General features: G+C 39.3%; 1 protein-coding gene and 1 non-coding gene across 2 annotated transcripts in view; one reads left to right on the top strand and one right to left on the bottom strand.

The window, feature by feature from the left end:
* LOC131974643 (zeta-sarcoglycan) overlaps nucleotides 1-24,980 on the bottom strand; it is a 390,877-nt gene that overhangs the window by 21,063 nt on the left and 344,834 nt on the right. Inside the window, exon 7 of the mRNA XM_059337047.1 lies at nucleotides 2,742-2,865. Within this exon, the coding sequence (XP_059193030.1) occupies nucleotides 2,742-2,865 (124 nt within the window). The remainder of the gene's footprint in view (nucleotides 1-2,741; nucleotides 2,866-24,980) is intronic.
* Nucleotides 10,217-10,403, top strand: LOC131980078 (U2 spliceosomal RNA). Its single transcript, XR_009395180.1, has one exon. It is a non-coding gene; the product is annotated as a U2 spliceosomal RNA (small nuclear RNA).

Here is a 24,980-nt window from a genome sequence, read left to right on the forward strand (position 1 = left end):
CCATTGCCCCTTTGGCAGTCTTTAGACTCTTTGGACTGCAGTTATATGCTGATATCCTTCAACATTTTGGGTGTCTTTGACATCCCTCAAAAGTATTTTTTATGGAAAGATCTTGATCTTTCAGTAGTACGCGATAGTACTAGCATCTGCATTAGACCTAGAGACTGGTCTTACAAAGTAAACAACTTTTTACTTAGCTTACATTTTTTACATAACTTCCATGGCTCACGTCACCCTCTTAACTACTTCACTGCCGGCATTTAGGTACATTTATTTACTGTTTAAACTGTCTTTTCTAACGCCTTACTGGGAAGTTTTTTGCCCTTAACCTAAATCAGTGGTTTTGTAGCCTAAATACACAGACACTGCAGCCTTATTTACAGCCGCGAACGGGGTGTGTGCTATTTTTAGAATGCTCCGTGGTACTGTGAGCCACGAAATGTTCATTGTGACAAACGCTCACATGTGTCGTTATGGGTGGTATTGATAAAGGTCTATTCTGTCGTTTAGGTTGGAGATCTTGTTGGACCTTAACATGTGGGACACAGGCTTACTACCACCTGACGTATTGTTGGTGTCTGAGCTACTTTGATATTCAAGGATGTGCTATAAAAGCAAAGTGTAAGCAGAATAACCTTATTTTCTATCACTTTATTTATTCATATAATAATATAAATTATAATTATATTATAATATAAAAGCCACAACAAATTGAGTGACGTCAGAGGCAGAGTGAAGTTAAGGTGCACAGTAATGAAGGTTACCTTCTCCACTGAAACAAAAGCTCAAAGAGAATGAATATAAAGACGACAACACATTGATTAATATAAGTCTAATTTTGATGAGCTCCCATTGTCTGGTGTGACAGCAACTGCAAGCAATCTGCAAAGTGCATCTGTAGCCACAAGGTGGTATTAAATGACCTGAGCGAGCGAGTGATCCTGTTCAGGAGGTGAAGGACAGAGAGCAGGGTTCAGACACTGATATCACAGATGATTTATTTAGCAATGCTAACGTTAGCTGCCGTGGCAACGACAGATCTTTATTATATTTTCAAAAGGGCAAACATTCCAAATTATCTTTAATACGCTAAGTGGATTTATAAGATGAAATAACAAGTGGATTAGCCATGCTGTTTCAATCAGCAAGAGAAGAATAACAGAAAACTTTCTTGGCAAGGTGGGTGGATTATATGCATCATGGCCAGGCACTGGGGAGAAATGTTACATTAGGTAAGATGCAAATTTTGTTTTGGAAACTTTTAAATGAACTTTAACTTGTCCATAGCAATCAGCTGTAAAGTCAGTGATGATTGTGTCTGCTGGCCAGGTTCGGTCCTGAGAGTACATTTCTGCTTTTTTTGGGGGTTCGAACACAAACTTTTGGACCCTTGAAGACCTCTACTCCAGTATACTGACTAACTGTCCAATAATGTCTTTGTTGTGTTAAGCTCATTATTTGTGTTTAGGATTTCATTTTATTTAGTCCAACAACCTCACTGGATCAAGCTTTTCTATATTCTCTGCAGACATCTCTGTAATATACGGTATGCCACTCAGCCTAGCTGCACATATTAATTATACATTTAGGAAGTCCACCATCTATCTGACATTCTGTCTTATTGTTTTGTTACCAATATGCCAGAGCTGTCACAAGAGTTTGGTGACCCCTGTGTGCTTAATTTAACTTAGACCTCCTGGTGTCTGGTCATATGGATGAAGTTGTGTACTTTTCAAAAGTAAGGCCCATGACAAGAAAATATGAGGAAAGAAGGAGGGATGAAAAAAGAAAAGCAGAAGAGAAGAAACAAAGAAGATGATAGAGGGAGGAAATGAGTTTAGAAGAGGAGCATCAAACTTTTACTGTTGTTTTCAAATACTTCTGTTATTTTGTGTGTGTGTGCATGAGAATTAGTGTGTATTTGTGAAAGAAGACTGTGTGTGTGTGTGACTGACAATGACAGTGAGTGCGACGAACGAGAGGGGGCCATTCTTCTGTTAATTACTGAGTTAATGACACACTATGCTCCAGCGGACATGCAACATGGCAGGCTGGTGCATACACACACACACACACACACACACACACACACACAAGGATAATGGCTAAGTCTGCTTCTGTGCTCACGCAACGTGGCAGTCTGCTATGCAAAGAGCTTGACAGTGAGATAGCAGGCTAACAATGACACACACACACACACACACACACACACACACACACACACACACACACACATACATACAAACACGCACACACAGCAGCAGCGAATGACAGGGAACCTCATCAAACCAGCTTTAATGAAGTCACTTCTCCCAAATAGAAGAGGGGAATAAAGGAGGGATGAGAGAAGGAGGGGAGAAAAGGAGGACAAGGTCGCCTGGATTGATGACGCTCATTAGCCTAATAAGGTACTTTAATGAAGCGGGCCCAACACTATAGAGTGCCATTGAGTCTAAAGACACACACACACACACACACACACACACACACACACACACACACACACACACACACACACACACACACACACACACACACACACACACACACCTCAATGGTTTTGCCAGTTTGTGTTGTCCCTCAAATTTACACATCGATATAGCCATTTTTATCTATTTCTTGCACAAACAAAAACACACACACCACAGTAAAGACACATACATGAATTATATTCTCAGACATACAAAAACATACTAAACATTACATTTTCACATACAAACACCAGATGGAAACACGCTCACCTCCCCCTCTGAGGACTGCAAGAGGAGATCTTTCCTACAGGACGCCGTGAAGTCTCCCACTCCAGCGTTGAGCTCCACCCCTCTGGGGGCCTCCAGGGTCAGGGTCCTAGTCGGCGACTCCAGCCTGACAATCAAAAACACACGTTAATCATGCTGACGGCTGTGGAAACACACACCTGCAGGGGCATACAGTATGAGCAGACAGGGTGGTTACATCCTTATACTTCAGCTACCATTAGACTATTAGCACAGGATCAATAATGACTGTGAACGAGGTTCCCAATCCCCCAGATGCTCAATCAAAAGCAGCAGAAAACTAAGGTTGTACTGGTAAAGCTAATATAACAAAGGAAAAATCAAGACTCCTTAATTCAATGTGTAGTCTTGACAAAAGACCTCCGTGGAGTACAACCCCCTGGAGTTAAATAAAGTTTGGCATGAAACGACACGCTGCATCTTGAACACACAACTTGAAATCGAACAGTGAATTGGTAATTATTACATAATATAATGTGGCATTTTATCTTATTGATTTCTTTTTTTGTACAAATCCTGTTGGATTTGGATGATTCCAGATGACACATTTGTGGAAACTGTTGTCTGTCACAATTACAGCAGCTTTTACAAAAAGTATGATCATGCAGTTAAAATGTTGGATAGAACTCCTATTTAAACCGTTTGCATTGACATTAGAAACTTAAAGCAACTGACGTAATATATAGAGCACAAAGGTGTGTTTAAGGTAGGCGGGAGCGATGGTGGATGGATCAAACTAATCTTGGAAGTCAACACCAATGGAACAGTGTTTGTGTCCCGTGTGAAACCAAAAGCTGTTTTCTACGTTTGTCCTTTTAACTGTGCCCAGTAGTTACATATATAGATAAGTGCTGTTAAACCAAATTTTGTTCTTTATTTCCTAACCTTAACCAAGTTGTTTTAATTTAATGAGTTGGGAATGATAACAGGTTGGAATCATTTGTTGTTTCTTTAAAAAAAACAACAACAAAAAAAAACCCAGAGCTGTACCCGCACATTCTGTACTTCATTCTGTACTTTACCTCACTGTGAAGCCAGAAAATGGTTGCATGTGACCAAACCCATGCCCACCTTTTTCAATCGCTGACTTTTAATTTAATTTCTAGGTGTCTAACTCTTTACTTTGTCTTTGAGAAAACCTACAAGAATGAATATTAAGAATGAAGAATTGCTATACTGCACTGCTCTGGGCTTGGTTGGCGTCACTCCCCTTGGTGCGTAAGGGGTCAGTAGCTAAGTCTGCGACTCAAAGTTGAAAACAATATGAGATGATTAAACAGCTTGGTGGTGTTAGATAAGCACAGTGCTTCGCTCAAGGGCATGTTGGCAAGTGAAATTAAATAAAGAACGCTTTCGGCAAAGCAGACAGAATTACAATTTATGAAGTGTGGGTATAACAAATTAGCAGCCTGCTCACAACAAAGATCAAATAATAAAAAATGCTTTGCTATAAGGGCACTTTTCCAGACAAGCTTTGCTCAAGGGTACCTCAAAAGCTTCTCAATCTCCACTGAAAGGTTGATAACAGAATAAAGCATTCAAGCCAAAGGGTAGATTAACTGAACTTATGACGTGCGTCCAGTCTGTGGCCAAACAACAGAGAGACATAAACAAGCATCAGTGCCTCGGCCAAAGGCACTTTGGCTGGGACTGATCGTACCAAGCTTCCTCTGTTAATGTCCTTCACTTCACTAGAGTCCCCGTGATGGAAAAAAATGTATATTCTCCTCACAGGCCTTTGGTGAGAAATAATTCTACATTTCAGGGTTTCGATCTGAAGAACCAAACATTACGAGAAAGAAAAAAGCTCCCTTGGCAGTGGTTTTCCATGTTTGGTTGCACTTGCGTAATGAACATGCACTTTAAAAGATATTTCTGTCTCAACATTGCTCCTTTTCTTTTGCTTTTATTTTCTGGGTTTTTACGCTCTATTAGTTGGATGTCTTATTCTATTGCAAAAATGATTCACCTTGAGAAGCCATTTAGTCAAGTGTTGCATTTTTTTAAAAAGTGCCTTTTGAGAGAACATAAAAACATCAACTGATTGAGGTAATTCCATTAATTGCAAATGCAGATTCATTGGATTTTAGACTTTTCTTCATTATGTTCCAACAAGCTTAAGTAGAGCAGATTACTAGTGTCGAGATAATGTCGCTTTAAGGAGGCTGGTTTGCATCAGAATGGAGTCATCTTACTCTGCTAATTTGCTCCTCTTGTTTAAATGAAAATGGGAGGTTATGAGTCCGTATCGGACTAAATGAGTTACGATTTGCTGTGTACTTGTTTGCTGTAATGGAAAGACCTCTAAAAATCAAACCATTTCCTCGGTCAGCATGTCTGGGTTTGCTGTTGGTCAGAACTAACTGTGGTATTTATTCAGGATTGAAGGTAAGGATATTGTTGGTGTTGAGGAGTCATGAGGTGGATTAAAGGTGAGGGAAGGTATGCTGCTGTGCTGTGCTGAGCATCCAAGTGATATAATAAGTGTTGGAGGCAAACACTTCACATTGGATCTGACTTATTGATCTGAAAAAAAAAAAAGAGTGGATGATGCAGCAGTCAGAGGTGAAGAAGAAGAGAAACACAGAGACGGACAGACAACCAAACAGACAGACAGACAGATAGACAAGAGATTAAAAGAATTTGATTAAACAGAGAGAGGAAGGAGAAAGAGTGAGAGAGAGAACAAGGGAGAGCTTGCTGGCCTAGTCAACACCAGCGTTGTGAGGATCTTCGGCTAGTTTGACAGTTGAGGCAATTACAGTGACGCTGCTGCAGGCTGAAACCAGCTCTGATGGGCAGGCACACGCATACATACTGAATATCTACCACTCTATGTCTCTCGCCCCTCTGTCTCCATCTCAACATCGTACTCCATCTGCTTCCAGAGGCTTTTGCTTTCACCTCTGTTTTAGCTCACTTGTCCGTTTCTTTCACAAACATGACATTTATTACTTTACCTCAGTTTTTCCTTCATTTTTAAATTGCCCATATATAGAAATAATGTGCACATTTGTCAGATGGACAACTCAACTCTCCAGGATGTCAGCTATTCGGTTGTAAAGTTTGACCACTGCAGAGTTTTTTTTTTTTACATTTTATTTGGCATAAAGTGGAATACAGTTGACACTCAAAAAAAATCGTAATGAGGAGCAGGAGTGTCCGAGTGTGAGATTCTGTGAGTTGTTATGATAATGTGTTCAATTCTTAAACCGCAAGAACAAATCAGTTCTGTCTCTGTCAGTAGTTGGCAACAGAAAACCCCAGAAAAAGTTGCTGTGTGATGCATTATGGTGAGTATGACCAGGATGAATGGGTTTCATAATAAAATTGCCATGAACATCGATTAAGAGCTGAAAAATTGGGTTTGAGGTTTCATACAAGTTTCAACTTGATTAACTTTGGGTAATTTATGTGTTAGAGGATAGTCTGGGGGCCACTGTTAATGCTGTGCATTTTATTGCTGTTCTGTGAATGATGATGTTCTTAATTTATGAATGTGTCTTGTGCTCATGTACTTGAGGTATCAGCATTCTCATATGGGCCTCAGAATTACTTAAGTTGTAAATTTGAAGAAAATAATAAAATGTCTTGACAGAGAATTAATAGCCTCATCTGGACTTTGTGTGTTTTGTGTTTAGTTATAATTGCCAAATGTGAGGATGCCAACACACTCAACTAAGATAGTGAACAGGCTCCACATTATACCTGCTAAACATCAATATGTTAACCATGCCACTGTGAACATGTTGCTATTCTCACATTAGCATTTAGCTCATATCGCCTCTGTGTCGAGGTACAGCCTCACAGAGCCGCTGGCATGACTACTTGTTAGTATTTGATTGATTATTTACACGAAAACACATAAATGTGAACCTTGTGTACATGGAGATGCAGACAAAATATTTGGTTTGAAATTCCCTCTACTCCTCTCTATGAGTTTAACTTTACCAACATACTCTTTTGCTCTTTCTTTGAATTTCAGCAAACACAAATATTGCCCCAGTTAATATCAATTTCCAATTCCAATTTCATGAAAATCACTTAGATTGCATCAGAAACAGACATAAGCTCCTTGAGATCTCAACATTCTTCAAACATTTTCATGATGAATACCCTCCATGATAACATGGTCTTATTTTTGCCGTGCTAGTGGCGTTGCTCTAGTGATGGCATTGCTGGTCAGGCTATTACTGAATTATCTCCACATCTATGGATGGACTGAGATGAAATTTGGTTCAGACATTCATGTTTGTCACAGGATGGATCCTAATGATTTTGGTGATTTGTGGACTATTACTCTTTCTCCACCATGACCTTCACATTGGTGGTAAAATGTCTACAACTATAGGAGGGAATGCTATTAAATTTGGTAGAGACATTCATTTCCCTCTCACAACTAAATGAAATGTTATTTCCAATACCCATGCTACTATACTATAAAGTATGCCAGAGAAGGATTGAGCATTTCCCAATACTTAGTGTGCCAAATGCAGCATCCAGAATTCCAGGATGAACTTCTACTTCCACTTGTATTTTGCAGTATGTAAGCCAGCATGCCTTACTGGTTAAGTGACTCACAATCCTCTTGACTGAGGAGATATGGCACACTGACTTAGCCTCTGAAAGAGCGCAGACATGCAAAAGCCGCAATGGTTATGTCAGCAAGGTCAATGCTCAAGCACAATGTTATGATAAAGTATTAGTATGTCCCAATCGTATGCATGCAGCAATGTGTACTTTAAAAGGGCAGCTGCTGCACATACTTCAAAGAATAAAAAAACACAGCGACTGTGATTTTTAGCATGTGACCATAGCATGATGACAATAGCATTTACCTCAAAGTGGAACTCTACAGAGCTGCTAGCATTGCTACAGACTTTTTGGTCATGTCAAACTTTCACACACATATACAGATACAAATGTCATCTTCATGGTCTCCTTCCTACATGGCCATAAACTGAGGATCATATTTTGTGATTATTTACTATGAAAATAAAATACATAAGGCGTTTAGTCTCATGTCTACAGTCTAAGGAGGGCTGTAACAGTTTGTTTTCTCATGCCGAACTGTTCAATTTATGCAAATAATAAGGAACCAGTTCAGAAACGCAAGTTGCGCCCAGAAACTTTTTGCCATGTGCTGCAAGCAACAGGTGCTACAGTTAGTCACACTATGGGGAGAGCAAATGGTTGATATGGAAGACCAGTCTGGGGGTTCCTGCTCAGCTATAAGAGCAACAGATAGAGAGTTGTGTATAAGACAAGCACTGTGTGTGTGTCGGTGTTGCTCCACCATTCAATGAGAATGGAAACACATCCAACATGCTAATGACAGCGTCCTCAAGATGTGCCAATCATCTGGATGAGGAAAAAACAAACCCTGAACCAATTTCTTATCCCTGCTGCTGTCAAATTGCCTAGAAGCAAAAGCAAAACGAGATAAAATGACTGAAGCAATTGGCATTTGGGTACACTGTTATATAGCCAAGTTGGAACGATGTGAAACTCTTCCCTAGGCTCACATTTAGTTTTCATTATTATATTTATTTTGTTATTTTCAATTTCCTATCCTAAGAGACTTTTTTAAAATCCTATTTTGACCTGTTAATATTTATGTAATACAGAAATGTTTAAAATATTCCTTTTTAATAAAATCCTTTACCAAAGTGCTACCTCCGCCCCCAACAGGACAATTTTGTCTTTGACACTTGAACTAGTCCGTTCAGAATAAATGAAAAGAAAAATGTCCTCATGCATTTGTTTTTTCCTTTCACTTACACATGACTCCTCAACTGAGGTAAAACCTAACCATGAATTCTGTGTACCATTAGACCCCTTTTTAAAGTCAGTCAGTGGTGCTCATAAACAACCATGAGTACACACACAGCCACATAAAGTTTCTGGTCAGGCCTCTGTGAGGTTGTTTTCTTTTCATGGTGCAGATAGCAGGAGTCTGCAGCGAAGCCGTTATCTTTGCAATTCATTATTATTAGGGGAAAACTGTCTTCCCTCCCTCTCTGCTTCCAATTCTTATATTATTCCTCCCTTTCTCACTCTCTCTCTCCCTGCCAACCAAACCCTCGCCCCCCTACTCTCTCTCATAGATCTGTTTTGACCTTCAGCTGCGACAAGGCCATTTTATACAGTGCCATATTTGTCCAACCTGACAAGATAAGCAGGACAGAAATATATCAGCATGAATTGTTTTTTATCCTAATTCATTTCTGGAGAAAATCCAAGGAAGAGGGGGAGAGGAGGGTCTTAGATATTCAAAAAGAATGGCCAAAAAGATGAGACAAGACTAATTTATGCATATTTTAGAAAAATGTTATCTAAGAATTTCAAGATAACATCCGTCGGAAATATAAATACGCAGTTTTTTTTAGTTCAATCAGCAATCCCATTTGTATTTTTTCATGTTAACATTTTATATCTATAGTTTGATCTTCATTCCAATTTCTGCTACTGCCTATATTCATTGAATGTATTCCTAATTTACATTATATTTAAATACTGATTATGTGACTTGCCTGTGAGGCATGGCAGGGTTTGCAACACTGAGCAGGATGTTTAATTGAAAGACAATTGGTCCTGACATTGGACCTAATCTCTGTTTAAATCTATTCACATCTTTTCAGTCACTCTTGCCTCAGTATGAATATTTGTTGAATTTGCATTTATCTGTGGATCTTTGAAAAATATATTGTTTCAGAGAGGTCCTTTGTCCAATGACTTCTGCTCACAGCACACATTTCACTCATGGCATTAACGATGGCTTTGTTCTATTCAGGTTTCCTAGTGAGGAACAACGAGCCAGCATGCACAGTATCAGGACTCTGAAAGCAAAGCAGCTAAATGGAATAAAGCCATTGCTCATTTTATTATTTGTGCTTTTCTTACTGAATAATACATTTTAAGGCCTTTCTGTTTTTAAAGTGTTATTTTCCAGCTCCCCATGTGGCATTTTGGCTGTTAAGGCACAGCATGAATTTTAAAAATAGTGGCTTTTGATGCTTTAAATAAATACCATATACCAAAAAATCTGCTTGTTCCTTGTGTTTTTCCAAAGTCACCTTAGAATTGGATAAAGTATTTGATCCTTCTATTTTCACCAGTATCGTCATTCTCACTTTCAATATGAGAAGTGGAAGCCATCTATTTAATTTTGAAAAGCTAATGCTTTCAGTCCAGCCATAAACTTAATGGGAAGTAGGCATAGACCCAGCACATGCACAGAACAAATATGGCTGCCACGAGGACACAATAGCTGTGTCCCAATGTCAAGGATCCTTCCTTGGTAGGATCCTTCCTTCAGAGTCGGGTCCTCCGGAGGCGAGGCCAGAGTCCTTCCTTTCACTGGTGTAACGCATAAATGGGACAGCCTTCAGAGTGTGCAGCTGTGCGTCATTGCATAATTGGACGTCCTGCTTAACTTCAGCGCCGCTCTCGGCCCTTTGGCTAAGATCGAGTGTAGTATCTGTTCTTATCAGTTTAATAAAAAATAAATAAATAAATTCAGCGCCGCAAATTCAAAATCAGTTCACGACATGAATGTGTCTCTGGCATCAGCACTCTGACACATATTTGTGAAAATGGAAGAAGATGCTTTAAGGTTGAATCTCCACGATTTATCAAGTAAAAGCCACAAAGTGGATTAAACCTGAATATTTAACTGATCCTGGCTGAATTCGGCCGCTACTTAGTGCCATGAATGCAGCGGCGCATAATTCATCATGGAAATATGTTCTGTGATTTTTTATTTTTTATTTTACAGTACAGTACAATAACAGTTATTTATAAATAACAATAACGGATAATAGCGGACTTTCGGTCCCTGTAAACACAATAAAGAAATGTATAACTTTCTGAATGGCACAGTTGCACATAGTACATCATCATCTGACGCATATAAATTAATAAACAATAACTTTAGCGACTGAGACGGCATTAATTAACTTAACCGGCAATGTATCAAGATGACTTTTATTATCTTTAAGCTTAATATTCTGGCATATGCTTATTCATATGTTTTTGCTTGACTTTGAACACACGTTTTGTAAGTTATGTGATAACATTCAGTGTAAACTGAAAATATCTACATATTTAAATGCATATTGCGCCGCCGGCGTCACTGTTTCTACGCTCGCCATTTTTAAATCTCCCGGTAGACCGGTGTGCGCAATGCTTTATGGGTAGTCGGAGCGCACGGAGGATACACACATGCATCCTCGGAATTTGGGCAAAAGAAGGACTCTGTCCTCCGGAGCATCCTGGACATTGGGACAGTCCTTCGGCGGATGTCGATGACGTAGTGTCCTTCAAATCCAGCCGTTTGAGCATCCTTCCTTGACTTTGGGACACAGCCATAGTCATCAGCTTGTGCTAGCTAGCTTGGTTAGCAAGTTGCATCCATAGAGCCAACTCTTTAAAGTTTTGTTGAATACAACCAAATGCTGAACAAGGAATTTTACTAATTTTGCAATTAATTGAAAAAACACTGTGAAAGGGTGAAAGTTTGACACAAGGGCACAGTGCACTGTCAATCACAAGGTAATCCTGACCTAAAGCATAGGGTTCCATCTAGAGATTAAGACCATCAACTCATCAGAAATATGTTCATTGAGTGAGAAGTTGGGTCATTTTTACAGATACTTTCATAAAATCAGATTCTTTTTGCAACCAGTGGAGTCGCCTTTAGAAACAATGCAGTTTAAGGCACTTTGCATTAGCTTCACTTTTCGGTTTGGACGTTGCTGCTTGGAAGTATGGTTGAGAATTTTTCTCTTCTATACAAGGGTGGTTACCCGCACAAACCCCCGGGATTACATTTTCAAGACTGTCCTCAACATCCATGCATCTCGTCATTGCTGTTTTGGGTGCATACAACTTCCCATACATTTCAGCTTTTCAGTGATATGAGGAACATCTCATTTTATCTTGAGTGTAAAAAAAGAAACAGAAAACCGCATATCATTTGTGCATGAAGGTTGCCTCGATCAAATTTCCCTTGAGGTCCTACATCCTACAAGTTCAGTCCTGGTTCTGTGGGATAAAACTGCGTTCTTTTCATAGAAAATGACTTGGTGTATTTCTGGAAGTCGTGCAAAAAATCTAGTTGGAAATGTTCAAATCGGGGCTTTTTAGTGTGATTTATATTTCTCAGAAGACTTGGCTGACATTCATCCTGCCCTTTTCCTCTTCAGAACCATTGAAAGCCACACCACCTTATCGCCACCTTGCCATTTGGGATGCAAACCTTTAACCTTTTCACGCTAAATGCTCCGTCACCTGCCTCGGTGCCCCTGCCATCACCTTCTAACCCCATCCAAGAGGCACTTTAAAAACTTTTTAAATATTTAAAAGTGGTGCTGAGTGATGCATTGAAACAAGACTGAAGACAGGGAAAGCGACATCCTTTGACTTTTAGAAAGTTAAATCGAGACAGAATGCAGAAATATGGTATTTCCAAAGCCTCCTGACTTTTGCAGTGAGTCTGTGTCTGGGTGAGAACGGGTGAGGCGGCCTGTTTAAATCGCCCCATGAATCCTGCAGGTTTAAAAAAAAAAAAAGAGTGAAAAGAGAAAGCCTTGGGCTGTTTTAAAAAGTTATAAAAGTCCCCACTGAGTTACTGAGGTGGGACAGGAGAGTGTCAAGGTACATTAGACGTTTGTCTTTGTGGAAAGAATGTGTGCGTATGTTTGTGTGTGCTAGAAAGAGCAAGAGAGAGAAATTTGTGTGTGTGTGTGTGTGTGTGTGTGTGCAGGTGTTTGGTGTTAAAGAGGAGGTTATGACCACTGGAGAGTAAATGTTGTACCTCAGCAACTCTGGGTGCTTAAATTTGAATTTCAACTCAGCAACCTCTGTGTGTGCATGTGTGGACTATATGTGTGTAAGCATCCCAGTGTGTGTATGTGTATGTGTGTAAATATATGCACAAAGATTTAGCTTTGATATTAAAATATTTATTTAGATAGTATGTTCCTCAGCAGTCACTTTTGCCTACTTCTCAAGCGTTTTTTGCGTTTGCACAGCTGTCTTGCCATGACGTTCAATGTCCCGTATATCTGTTCACAACACACTGCTTGACAAATCCTTGAGTTACTCCAAAACGACTTTCAGAGGCTCTCGCTGTCCTCCTGGCTGTGAAATGTAGCTGAGGAAATGGCTAATGGCAGAGTGCGTAAGGAGAAAAAATGTCAAGCAATTTCATGCCTTTGTGCTTCGGATGGGGCGCCAAGCTGATAATTTAATCAGTAGTGAAAGACTAGCTTCACTCCTCCGCAACTTCAACCATTTCATCCGTTGTTCACTGACTTGTTTTTGCTAGAACAGAGACAAAGTTGGAGATAACAATTTACATAGAAAAAGCAAGAAGGGGGTGGGGAGAGAATGGATGGGTGAGAGGAAAAAAATATTGTGTCTGGAATAATGGTAAATATTCATCTGACCATCATATCTGGTCAGAATATAATGTTAAGTATATCACTTAAAACCTTAATGAGGTTCACCAGTGTCACTCACTTATATTGAAATGTACTCGTTGTAGGCCAGCATGGTGCAGTGGTTAGCGATGTCACCTCACACGAGGCTTAGTGCCCTTCTGTGGAGTTTGCATGTTCTCCCTGTGTCAGTGTGGGTTCTCTCCGGGTCCTCTGGCTTCCTCCCAGAGGAGGAGACATGCAGCTTAGGTTTAATTGGGGACTCTTAAATTGCCTGTAGGTGTGAATGTGAGAGTGAGTGGTTGTCCATTTTGATGTGTGTCAGCTCTGACATAGTCTGGCGAGCTGTCCAGAGTGTACCCTGCCTCTCGCCCAGTGTCAGCGGTGACTGGCTCCAGCCCCTTTGCAACCCAAATTAGGACAAGCAATTATGGATAATGAATGCATAAATGAATGTATGCAATGTACAAGACTGGATCAAGAAAAAGAAACTAAAACACTTTCCATATAACTGTGCATTTATGTCTATCTAACTTTTGACAACTGAAGCAAAAGTAACTTTTCTTGTGTAACAGTTACAGCTCTATATCTACATCTTTTGAAGGCCATAAACTAATTTGCCCCATGAGAAAAAACGGTGATACTACTGAACTATTTCAAGACACAGAGTTGCTTTCTGCTTTCAAACATAAAAAAGAGAGACATAAAGGATCCAAAATGAAAAAAGTTTCTTGTTTTCCTGATGCTTTACCACATGAACACATGCAGACAAACAGAGAAAGGTAGGTGTGCTTGCTTCGCTCCCTATTGAAGAGACGAGGTCAGAAAAACAGCGGGACAGTCTCTGCTTTGCTTCATTAGCATTGTCTCAGTATTCCATACAGCAGAGCCCGACAGAAAACACATCTGAGCAGAGAGACATTAGAGCTCCCTCACAAAGACAATAAAAAGAGCACAGTGCATTTAGTCTGTGTAGTGTGTGCGTTGTCTTAACCCATCGGCGGCTCACGCCTTCTCTAATGCAACACAGCTTTTTTAATGATGTGATGAGGAGCAGGCAGTCGTGAGAACGCTGAAAACGAACCATTTTCAGGTTTAAGAAGTCAAATATGAAGATATTAATATGATAGAAATGATATTCAGTGAACTCAAAAGTACACTTTTAAACAAGTGCAGCTGCTTGCCTAGCGATCAATCACACTGGCAGACTTGAGGCTCAGTGTGACAGTGGAAAGAGACATCATCTTAAGAGGCAGCAACAGGCCCCTGCTGCATTATTGACAAATGTAGCAGCTGTATTACACTCCTTGTTGTTTAATATGTGTTGCAAATGGTGCAAAGATTGGATGAAACTTTAATAATCCCTGTGGGGAAGATGGGTATTTTCAGCAGCATAGAGAAGGATCTAGATAAGAATAGAACAAATACAAAATACTGAAGATAATTTCATAAGTAATTGCCACAGCAGAACATACCAGGATTAACACAACAGATAAAAAACAACAAGGTCCTCGAGGTTAGAGGCGTATGTGCAAGTGTGCAACTTTAGATGTTCACATTATTGGTTATACAGATGGAAGAACATATGTTGGGAAATGAGACTGTGAATGTCACTCTGATCCCATAAAAACTGATAAAGTACCCCTGGGAAAGGCGTCTAACCCCACTGTTCCCCTTTAATGTACAGAAACCTCTGCCTCGACTGCATTTTGTGCTGATGAAAAAAGCTTGTTGCAGAAGGTGCAAGAAAAAAGGCATAGGCAACAGGAATCAACAATAGGAAGCACAACCCAAAGATTAACCCAGTATGTACTGCATGTTAAATTCAACACAAATAAAGGTATTCTTTTTGGAGGATTTTCTCTTTTTTATTTCCTATTTATTTATTTTGTAACTAAGGCAGATTCAATACTAATTTCTACAACTTTCCCATTAAGTGTTCGTTTAAATGCATGAAACCTCAGCTCCTCTTTGTGCCAACTAATGAGTCCAAATTTAAAATTTAAGGTATTTATCACTGATACCCACCTCTACTCTTCATTGGTTTTTATTTGACATAGGATTGCCACTTTAAACAAGAATACTGACACATGTTGTCACCACCCCAAATAATGCATGCAGTTTTCTAACAGTACGACTAGCAGCTAAATCAAATGTATTTGTGAGCAAAAAAGTTTAGTTTCTACTTTTTGGGCCACGTATAAGAGGAAGTAAAGCATTAAAATGAATTATTTGTTTTTGTTTTGGGTTTTTTTTCAGGGTTTTTTGGCAGTAAGTACAGGCTCAAATTAATTAGTGAGGGGAAAGTGTGTTTAAAGAAAATCCATCTTCTTCATCTCTCAACCATGAGCTGCAGGGAGGTGTGAGTTTTAATTCTGAGCTCTAACCGCAGTGAATATTAGCAGAAAGATTCATCTTTCTCGCAGGCTTTAGTCAAACCTGATGAAATAAACATTATGTGTGATGCAAAGATGAATCCTTGAAAAAAAATGCAGGAGAAAAAGAATGCACATTCCTGAAACACATCCTATATATATCTGGAGAGAAGGAAGAGAAGAGAGCAAACAGCTGGTGCAGTAGATATATAGATATGACCAGGTAATATAGGGTAGTTCATACCCTCCCCCTAGTGGACACACAGAGTAGAAAGAAAAAACAAATAATGAAACGACAGAACAGGGGGGAAGCAGAAAGAGAGTGTTGATAGTAAGAAAAGAAAGCCTCAACAGAGACAACGACAGTCATCAGATCAGCTCTGTTCTTTTCTCTCGTCATCTGCCTCATTGCCTGCACTCCCACAGTCATCCCATCAGTGTGTCTCTCACCTCCTGGCTGGATTCTGGCTGTGCCTGTTTTTTCTCTCTCTCTTTATCAGCTTCTCCTCTTCTTTTACATTTTTGTTTTCCTTTTCACCTCACCTCCTCTCAGTTTCTCTCCTCATTCCCAGTTTGACTGGAGTCTACCTCTACATGACCTTTGACAAAGTTAGTTGAATTATTTCCTAAATAAACTTTTAAAACCAGCTAAGAGTGGATGATAGTCATCTACTTTTTCACAAAAAGAAAAAAAATCATAATAAATATAAGATGATAGGACATATTTTTCCATTTTTAGCCCTAATTATGTTACTTTTCTGTTGACAGAAAGTACTGTTTTGATCTTAAACAAGTATAATTTGATGATTGAAACCCAGTGAAGTCCATAATAAAAGAAATAAAGTAAGCTTAAGCAGAATCCAAGTAAATCCAGTGAGATCCAAGTGAAAACAGTAAAACCTGGAGATAAGAAAGCACAGTGAAATTGATGTCTGAGTGCCTACAAGATTAGCGTGTCATGATGTCTGCCAAAGACCCATCATCACATCTCCAACATTTCCTTCAGTTGGTCTTAAACTCCTTTCAATTTTATTTTAATTTCAAAGTTATTTCACAATTAATCTACTGGAAGTGGCCAATTTTGAACTACACGTAAAAATTGAATATCTATTTGAAGTTATTCGTTTTCTGTTGGCACATTTCATTAAAAGTTACAAAGTATGAGAGAAATGATAATTTGATAAGAATTATTCATGAGAAAAGCACACTGGTAGACCACAAAGGGTTTGATCTAAAGTCTTTTGGGGTTTTTGGTAGTAAGTGAAGCTTTACACCAGCTACAGGGGCAAAACTGCTTGTTATCCTGAGGGCACAGTATGATGCCTTTATCATTATTAGTGGGGCCAGGAACACAATTTGCTACCAATAACAAGTTGTGCTACATAGCTACCAGTCAGAAGTAAATTTTTAGTTTCCAAATGAAATAAAAGACTGATGGTGGCTTTCAGAGTCACTAATAACCCTGAGCCGAGTCTCAATATGTTTTACTGCACATTTTCAGTGTTTTCTTTTCAGTATCCTGCCGTGAATTTCTACCATGAAGTCAGATTTTCTCATAATAGCAAACACAATGCAGCTGCTTGTAGCAGTGTTTGGATGAGGTTCTTGTGCGGGTATGCATACAAGGTGTCGTGATCTCTGAGTGTGTCTGTGTATCTGTGTGTGTGTTTGTGAGTTCTGTGTTCTTTAATGTTATTTATCTGCTGTGATTTCAGTGTCTCGCCAAAACAGCCTCTAGCCATTTGTAATAGTCTTTATCCACAGTGGAACATTTGGCTCTGTCGCAAAATCTGATATTAACAGCCGTCTATCTTTGCAACCCACACACAGAAAAACCCAACAGCTGAGCTCACGTACACACACACACACACACACACACACACACACACACACACACACACACACACACACTCAGATATTCACACAAGGAACAGATGCGTGGCAATATGGCGAGACTGTTGAATATTAACTGGGTGTTGTTATTTCCACATATTCCCCCTCAAGATGTGTACAACAGCATCCAATGATTAACAGCAGTTGACAAACAATAACTAACAAAGATGAACAATCAACAAAGACAAACAATGACAGAACAACGTCTACATTGTTCAGATGCTCTGTGAATAAATTATTCACAGCAAAAAGCAAAGCAAGCAAAAATCACTGGAATCATGCAATGACTTCTGGGAGCAATTTGTTTCAAAGAAAAAGGAGAAAGGAGCACGTTTGTGTTCAAGTTTAGAGCGAGGTTCATCAATTACTAGCATGACTTAGCATGCATGAGGATTCCCTCTGCAGTGCATCTTTGACAACTTACCACTTGGTTAAAGAAAATTCACCCCTAAATCAAAAAATACATATTCCCCCTCTTACCTATAGTGCTTTTTTGTATCTATAGCACCACAATCAAGGTTTACCTTGCACAGCAGCTGGATTATATCACAAGATCATGCAAAATTACAAGATCACAAGATCATCAAATCCATCCATCAGGCTCCAAGTAATGTGTTGGAGTTGCACAACCAAAGGTTCTGACAAATCAGCTTCCTGTGAGGAACTTCTGGCAGCTATGTGTTTATGATGACACCAAGAGGTGACTGTTTGTTCAAAACATCAATGGTGGCTCCTAAAGAGGTAAGCATGGATGCTGCAATAGCTTCAATTAGAACTGTGGAGTATTTCTTCATTAGAAGAGTAGAGAACAGTACTGAAGGCTTTTGCTCGTGTCCCTCGTGGTTTCAGCAAGAATGGTGTATGGAGCTGATAGACAGATGGTTCGTCCAATCACCTGCCAGGTTTTTTTTTTTTTTTAAAGTGTCTGCCCTTTTCCAAACAGTTTCCAACGAAGGCTTCTGTGTAACAAACCATCTGGCAGTGTCAGGTTAAAGTGACGTGCCATCTTGTTCCATTACATTCAAGACAAGGCAGACGTCTCTACGGCAAATGTCTCCAACATTCATCAACTCATACTAAACAATTTAGATGGATAACCACATGTCAACAATCTCATTCAATTCTGCTCCTTCTAACCAAAGAAATATCAACCAAATTATATTGGTTTTGTCTGTTCCTGACTTATAACGGCTTATTGCACTGATAAATGCACTGCTGCTGCTCGAAATTAAGACTAAGATCAAGGTCCATATCACCCCAACTCTGGGTCTCCTTCATTGGTTGCCAGTTAAACTCTTAAACTGATTTTAATATTCTTTTAATTACTTGTAAGGCCCAACATGGCCTGGCCATGGTCTAGGACTTGCATTGTGTACTACCTACATCAGAACAAAATGAACTTTATAACTTGATAGCTCCTCTGTAGTGAGGTTTTTAATGCAGTTTCTAAAAGTTACTTGTTCATCATAAAATAGTTTGGCTTGTGATGTGCTCCTTTCTTTGTGCTTTGGCTCAGATACAATCAATTTTGTCCTTGCAACGTTTTAAACTGAACTCCCTGCAAAAAGTTTCTTACACTTTTGCTCATGAAAGAAAATATCTAATATCTGCAGGCCATGGAGATATTAAATGGTCCACCATGTCTTTTTTTTACTTGACTATGATTTATTAGCATGTACCCCAATTATGTGCAGCACAACTATGCTGTATAGGTAAATCTGTAACTTGTAACTGATCACTGGTAAGACAAGACATCAGGACCTCCCCACCAGCCACATACTTATCACATCTGATTGTTTAAGTAAAAGTAAACACTTTTTCTAAATGTCAATATCTGGGAAGAGGTACTACTTTAATTTGTAGAACATGGCAATCAACAAATACACAAAAAAAACACACAGAAATACAGATACATTATGGATCGTTCCCATAACTGAGCTCGCTTGTAATTCAGCTTGCCTTCCCTCTCTCTCTTTGTTCTCAATGATTTCCTTGTGTGTCTAATCAATAAGAGACAGAGCAAAGCAGGGCAGGGCTGATTGTCCTTGTTGTACCAAGGAAAAGTGAGGTGTTGGACGCATCCAAAATCCAATCGCAGGACAGCAAATTGCAGGAAAGTTAATGTGCTTTTTCAAATGTGATTTTGCTTTTCCTGATTGGTGACATCTCCAAAAGTTGTAAATACATTGAGTAGATAGTGAATTCAGCTGTTGTATAAGGATTTCGATCTTACAATCAGCATCTCAATCGTAGGAGCCAAATAGTTCTCTCTGAACTTCTCACATAGCACTGCTTTGGTGATCTCGTTTGAAAGGAATGAAGTGAATGAGAGTGACAACAGATGAAAACAAATCAAGTTTTTCTCTTTTCCAATCGATCCATCTATCAAGTTGACCCTAAGCATTAAATAAACAAGCATTGTTCAAAAACCATCATGCAAGTGAACTGCTATTCTTTAATGGGAACTCTAGTGTGAAGAGAAGATTTTCCCAAAGGCACAGTTCAAAGAGAATGTGGCTCTTTCGAAATTTTAATGATTTCCAATTACTTTGACACAAACCCCAACTTTTTAATTAAAAAACAGCTAGGGGCGGGTTTACTCTCTGAGTTTTTGTGGAGCTAATTAGGTGGTGTACTTTGCCATCCCACACCATGCCCCTCCATCTGGCTGCTTCACAAGAAAAACCTGGTTAAATCAAGTCTGCTTTGAGACTCCAACTTCAAAATTTGCGTGGGAAGTGGGTCTAATTCAGATCACATTGTTGTTTCTATCAGTCATTGGAGGACTATAACCTCAATTAAATGTAAATGTAAAGTATACTTCTCTAATGTGAAGGTTCAAGGCATGGTGGGTTATTTGCAAAACCTCTGACTTTGGACCATTTTAATATTCAAGATAATGAGCACTCTGTGTGCTTAGAATCAAACATATTTTACTCTTCTTGTCCCTCTCCACTGGGTTTTAGTCTATTCAAGTAGAGACGCGTCAAAATATTTTCCATACAAGCAGGAAAATTAAGGGATTAAGGAGATTTTATGACTCCAACATTAACTTTAGGTGTTTGTAAACTTATTCAGAGTTGAGTGAACTGTTGGATGTGTGGATGAGGGAGGAAAAGAAAGTGGAGGCCACAGGGTGAATCATTTTCCCAATCCCTACTTCAAGGACTCATAAAATTTTACAGTCTGTAATTGGGTTAAATTGGAAGTACCCCTAGGACCCAAGGCCATTAAGTCACATTAGCACTCTTGTCATTTAGGGACCTACTACAGAGAAACATGTTTAACAACTTTTGCTCACAACTTAGAATGTGAAAACTAGAGCTGTGTTTTGATTATATTGAAGGTTAGGAAGAAGAAAGCGACAGAGTACAATGGAAGACGTAGATGAGACAGTGGCAGAAAAGTTTTGCTTTAATCTACATATAGATGTCAGTCTTGCTGTGATGGACGGATGAATGGCAGAAACAAGGGTAGAGCAGGGTGACATTAGTTTTATTCAAAATAGCGGTTCTATCTCAGGACTCTGAACCCTGCTGCCTATCATTCTTTCTATTCAACCAGCTGCTGTTTTACACCTAGGACACCAGCTGTATGCAATTAACAACCATTACCTGCCCCCTAAGAAAAACAGCAGCCCTCCTGAGTACCAAGATTATAAAACCACTGGATTAGACAAGAGAAGGACAGAACAACGGGAAGACCGATTGACTCCCCCAAAGCTACTTTCAGGGGTTGACCTCACCATGGGTTCTGGTTTAATTTGGACGGAGACATACTGTCGAGGGATGAACACAAGGACAGAGAACAAGAAGAAATTCACCTTTGACACTGTGAGGATTTGATCTTCCATTACAAAGCTTCCTGAGCACAGATGTTAGGAAAAAAGCTACAAGAGTATAAAAAAAAAAAAAAAACTGAAGTGGAAGAAAAACATTCTCATTAGGCGTGACACCCTGAGGGAGTAGTTGTTGAGGGGAGGGAGGTTAAACACATTCCCAGTCCTATAAATTTCTCTGTGTTGGGGATTTTCCACTTGGGAAAGGATGGATGGATAAAGCGGTTCTCCCCAGCCGGTGATAGTGGTTGATCTAGTGGCAGTCAAACTGGGATTTAGGGATCCTCAGTGCTTCAACTGAGGATCCCTGAATCCCAAAGAAATTAGGAACTCCTAAATTTAAATTTTTTTTAAACAAAGAGGTTTGCTGTATGTGGAAATCCATATACATTTGAGAATATTGGGGAGCAGATGCATGAAACTTTGCATAGACGGGATATTAAAAAGGGGCATATGGCTCCAAAAACATTGTAGACACACAATGTGCTGAACCCAGCCTTGATATATACATCAATTCTCTCAATCAGCTGAAGTGGAAAGGAAATAGCATGAGTAGGGTTGTGAACATCCCCTATAGAAGATCCCATAACCATTTACCCGTCACTGAAAACCATCAATATTTCCTTCATGAGATCAATCAACTGACATGAAATTAAGGAGCGTCACAATTTCATATGTCAAAGTTCAATCAGATTAAACTCTGGAGTGAAGTGAAGGAGGCAGGTAAAGTTGGGATGCAAATGTGTCTCACCCTATTCCACATAGAAAAGAATGGGAAGCAAATACACCTTCTACCATCTACAGCATCAGAAGTATCACATTAATAATTATAAAATTTTCATTTCATTTATCCTTTATTAATTTCTCGAGGAATCATTGAGGGCAACCCCTCATTTACAATGATGTCAAGAGTACAGAGAAAACACAAAATGAAACTATATATATATTTATGATAAAAACTGATGCTCCAGATAGTATGTCAAGAAGGTTGAGATGTTCTCTTTATATTAAGGCAACCAATCGGTAGTGTAAAGCATGTAGAGATATGTATACTCTGCACTGTGTTTTAATAATTTCCCTTTGCTTAGAAATAGGCACTTGTGCTTGTAAAAAGGCAAACTAAATATCTGGATCTGTATCTGAGAAACTTACTGTCCCAAGCTTTCTCTTTATAAACCATTATCATACAGTATTCTACCCTTTCCGAATAAAATCCTTTCCCATGCCCCTGAGTCTGATAGGGCCTGAGTTCCTCTGCAGTCCTCTTTAACTTTCTCAGATGGAAGGCTAGATAGATACATGGAAATAGAGCGGGGGATAAGGGGGAAGGGGCACAGATCACAAATCCTTCTCTGTTGCCCTTGCCTGTATTAGGGCTGACTCTCCCCAGGGGGCCTTCTCATGACCCCAGGACTTGGAAAGAAGGAGAAGAAGGCACCGAGGGAGGGATAAGAGGATGAAAGGGTGGAAAGAAACAGGGAGATATTGACTGTGCAGCAGCTTGTTTCTCTCTGCTGTGGAGCCAAGCATCAGAGGAAGTTAGAGACCTGAGGTAACCCAATGTCAGCTAGCGTCAGCGCAGTGATGCTGCTGTGTGAGACTCCTCAAACTTTTGGGTCACTTAATTGTTGATTGATTTTTGTGTCCCTGCCAAAGAAGTGTTCTTACTCAAGGGTGTGTTTTGTTGTAGTGTTGCCCTTATGGCTGTGGCAGAAGATATTGGCACTCTTGGACGTAAAAAATAATAAATAAATACAATTACATAATGATAATAAACACAAATGGTGTTGACAGAAATATTGATATCCTGGGAATTAATATTTGGTAGGACAGACAAGGGAGGAAATTCTGTCAAGTGCTTCCTCTAGACTTCAATGAGATTCCTACACCTTTCTACTGTTTTGAATGGTACCTTGTTCCCACTGTTGTTTTAAGATCTCTACACAGGTGTTGAATACCATTTACATCTGGACGCGTTGCTCAGGGCAGTATCTTCTTTTGAACCACTCTTGGGAGCTTTTTGATTTGTGTTTTGGGTCATTGTCCTGCTGGAGGACCTTTACCATGACCTTTAAAAGAGATTCAGCTTGGTAATCTACCCAATTCATTATGCCAAATCCATCTACAAGGCACCCAGTACCAGAGGCAGCAAAGCAACCCCAACACTACTGAACCTGCAGTATGTATGACTGTTGGTACTATGTTATTTTCTTTAAAGGATTCATGATTTTATGTAATTTTAAGAGTTTATTTGATTTCCCAAAAAGCTCTACTATGGTCTCATCTACAACAGGTCAGGTCAACAGGACATTTTTCCAGAGGGATTTTGGCTTATGCAGGAATGTTTTGGCAAACTACAACCAGACTTTCTTGTCTCTATGTTAACACTGGGCTCTCCTATCATAGAGCACCCTTTCGTTAAGTGGACGACGCATGGATGAAGTTGAAACAGCTGTACCTTGTGTCTGAAGGTCAACTTGAATCAATCAACTCCGCCATTCAAACAGTGTTTTGTTGCAATCTTTTCTCTTGTGTCCTCTTGGCTATGTTGGCTAGAATACCATGAATTTTAAACTTCTTGATAACTTGATGCATGATGAACACAGGAACATCATGGTGTATGGAGACAGGCCTGTAGCCTTGACATTGTTCATGCTTGGCTATGGTCTTCTTTTCTCTTCTGTCTGATCTCCTCCGTCCTTCCTTTTCACCATGCTCAATGTGGTGCAAACAGTGACTGAAATTGAGTTTTTTTTTCTCCATTGAAACTGGTTGAATGAGTTATTATATTGCAGGCAAGATCAAGATGAATCTTCTTGAACTCCAATTATTTTATGCAACTTCTTAAAGGTTGCAAATAATAGTATTCAGGTTTTTTGGATTTCTGTGTTGAGTAAAGGTACAATTATTATTATTATTATTATTATTATTATTATTATTTTTGTTACTCTACAAACCAAAGCAATGAACGCTGGATTTTGCTTTGTTGTGCATGCTGACTGCTGCACTATAAACTCAAAGACCTGTGTAATAATCATACTGTTTAATCAGCATCTTGATATGGCACACATGGTCAGGTGGATGGAATATCTTTGCAAGGAAAAGTGCTCACTAACATGGATTTAAACAAATTTATGAACACATTTTTAGGATAAATACACCTCCAGTGTGCATAGAAAAGGCCGTCGATTTTTTTTTCTTACTCTTGAAAAATGGGAGCAAAAACAAGTGTTGAGTTTATACTGTTGTTCAGTGTATATTTATCCTGGAAGATGGTCTCTTCTTTTGTGGTCTTTGCAAGACATTTCCAACCTAAAACTTCCAACGGAAAACCTAAAGAGTTATATGTCAGAACTGCCATACTGCTTGGTGGACTAGTGATCCAGGGACTGCAATGGCAAAATACCAGAGCTTATCACCAAAGATAGGCACAAAATACAGGACTGTAAGGATTAGTACGTAGATAAACTAAAATTGGAGTTTAATTAAAAGTATGCGGGACTGTCAATCTGCCTGACTGTCAGTCTAGCTTTCCAACCACTCATCTGTCTGTTTTGCAGTCCGTAGTTTTTTATAGACTGATTGAAATTCTTCCTTCTTTACCTTTATCTCTGTCTACACCTTTGGCAGCTTGCTGTCAGTGTTTTAGGACTAA

Source organism: Centropristis striata, chromosome 1 (assembly GCF_030273125.1).
Source record: "Centropristis striata isolate RG_2023a ecotype Rhode Island chromosome 1, C.striata_1.0, whole genome shotgun sequence".
NCBI lineage: Eukaryota > Metazoa > Chordata > Actinopteri > Perciformes > Serranidae > Centropristis > Centropristis striata.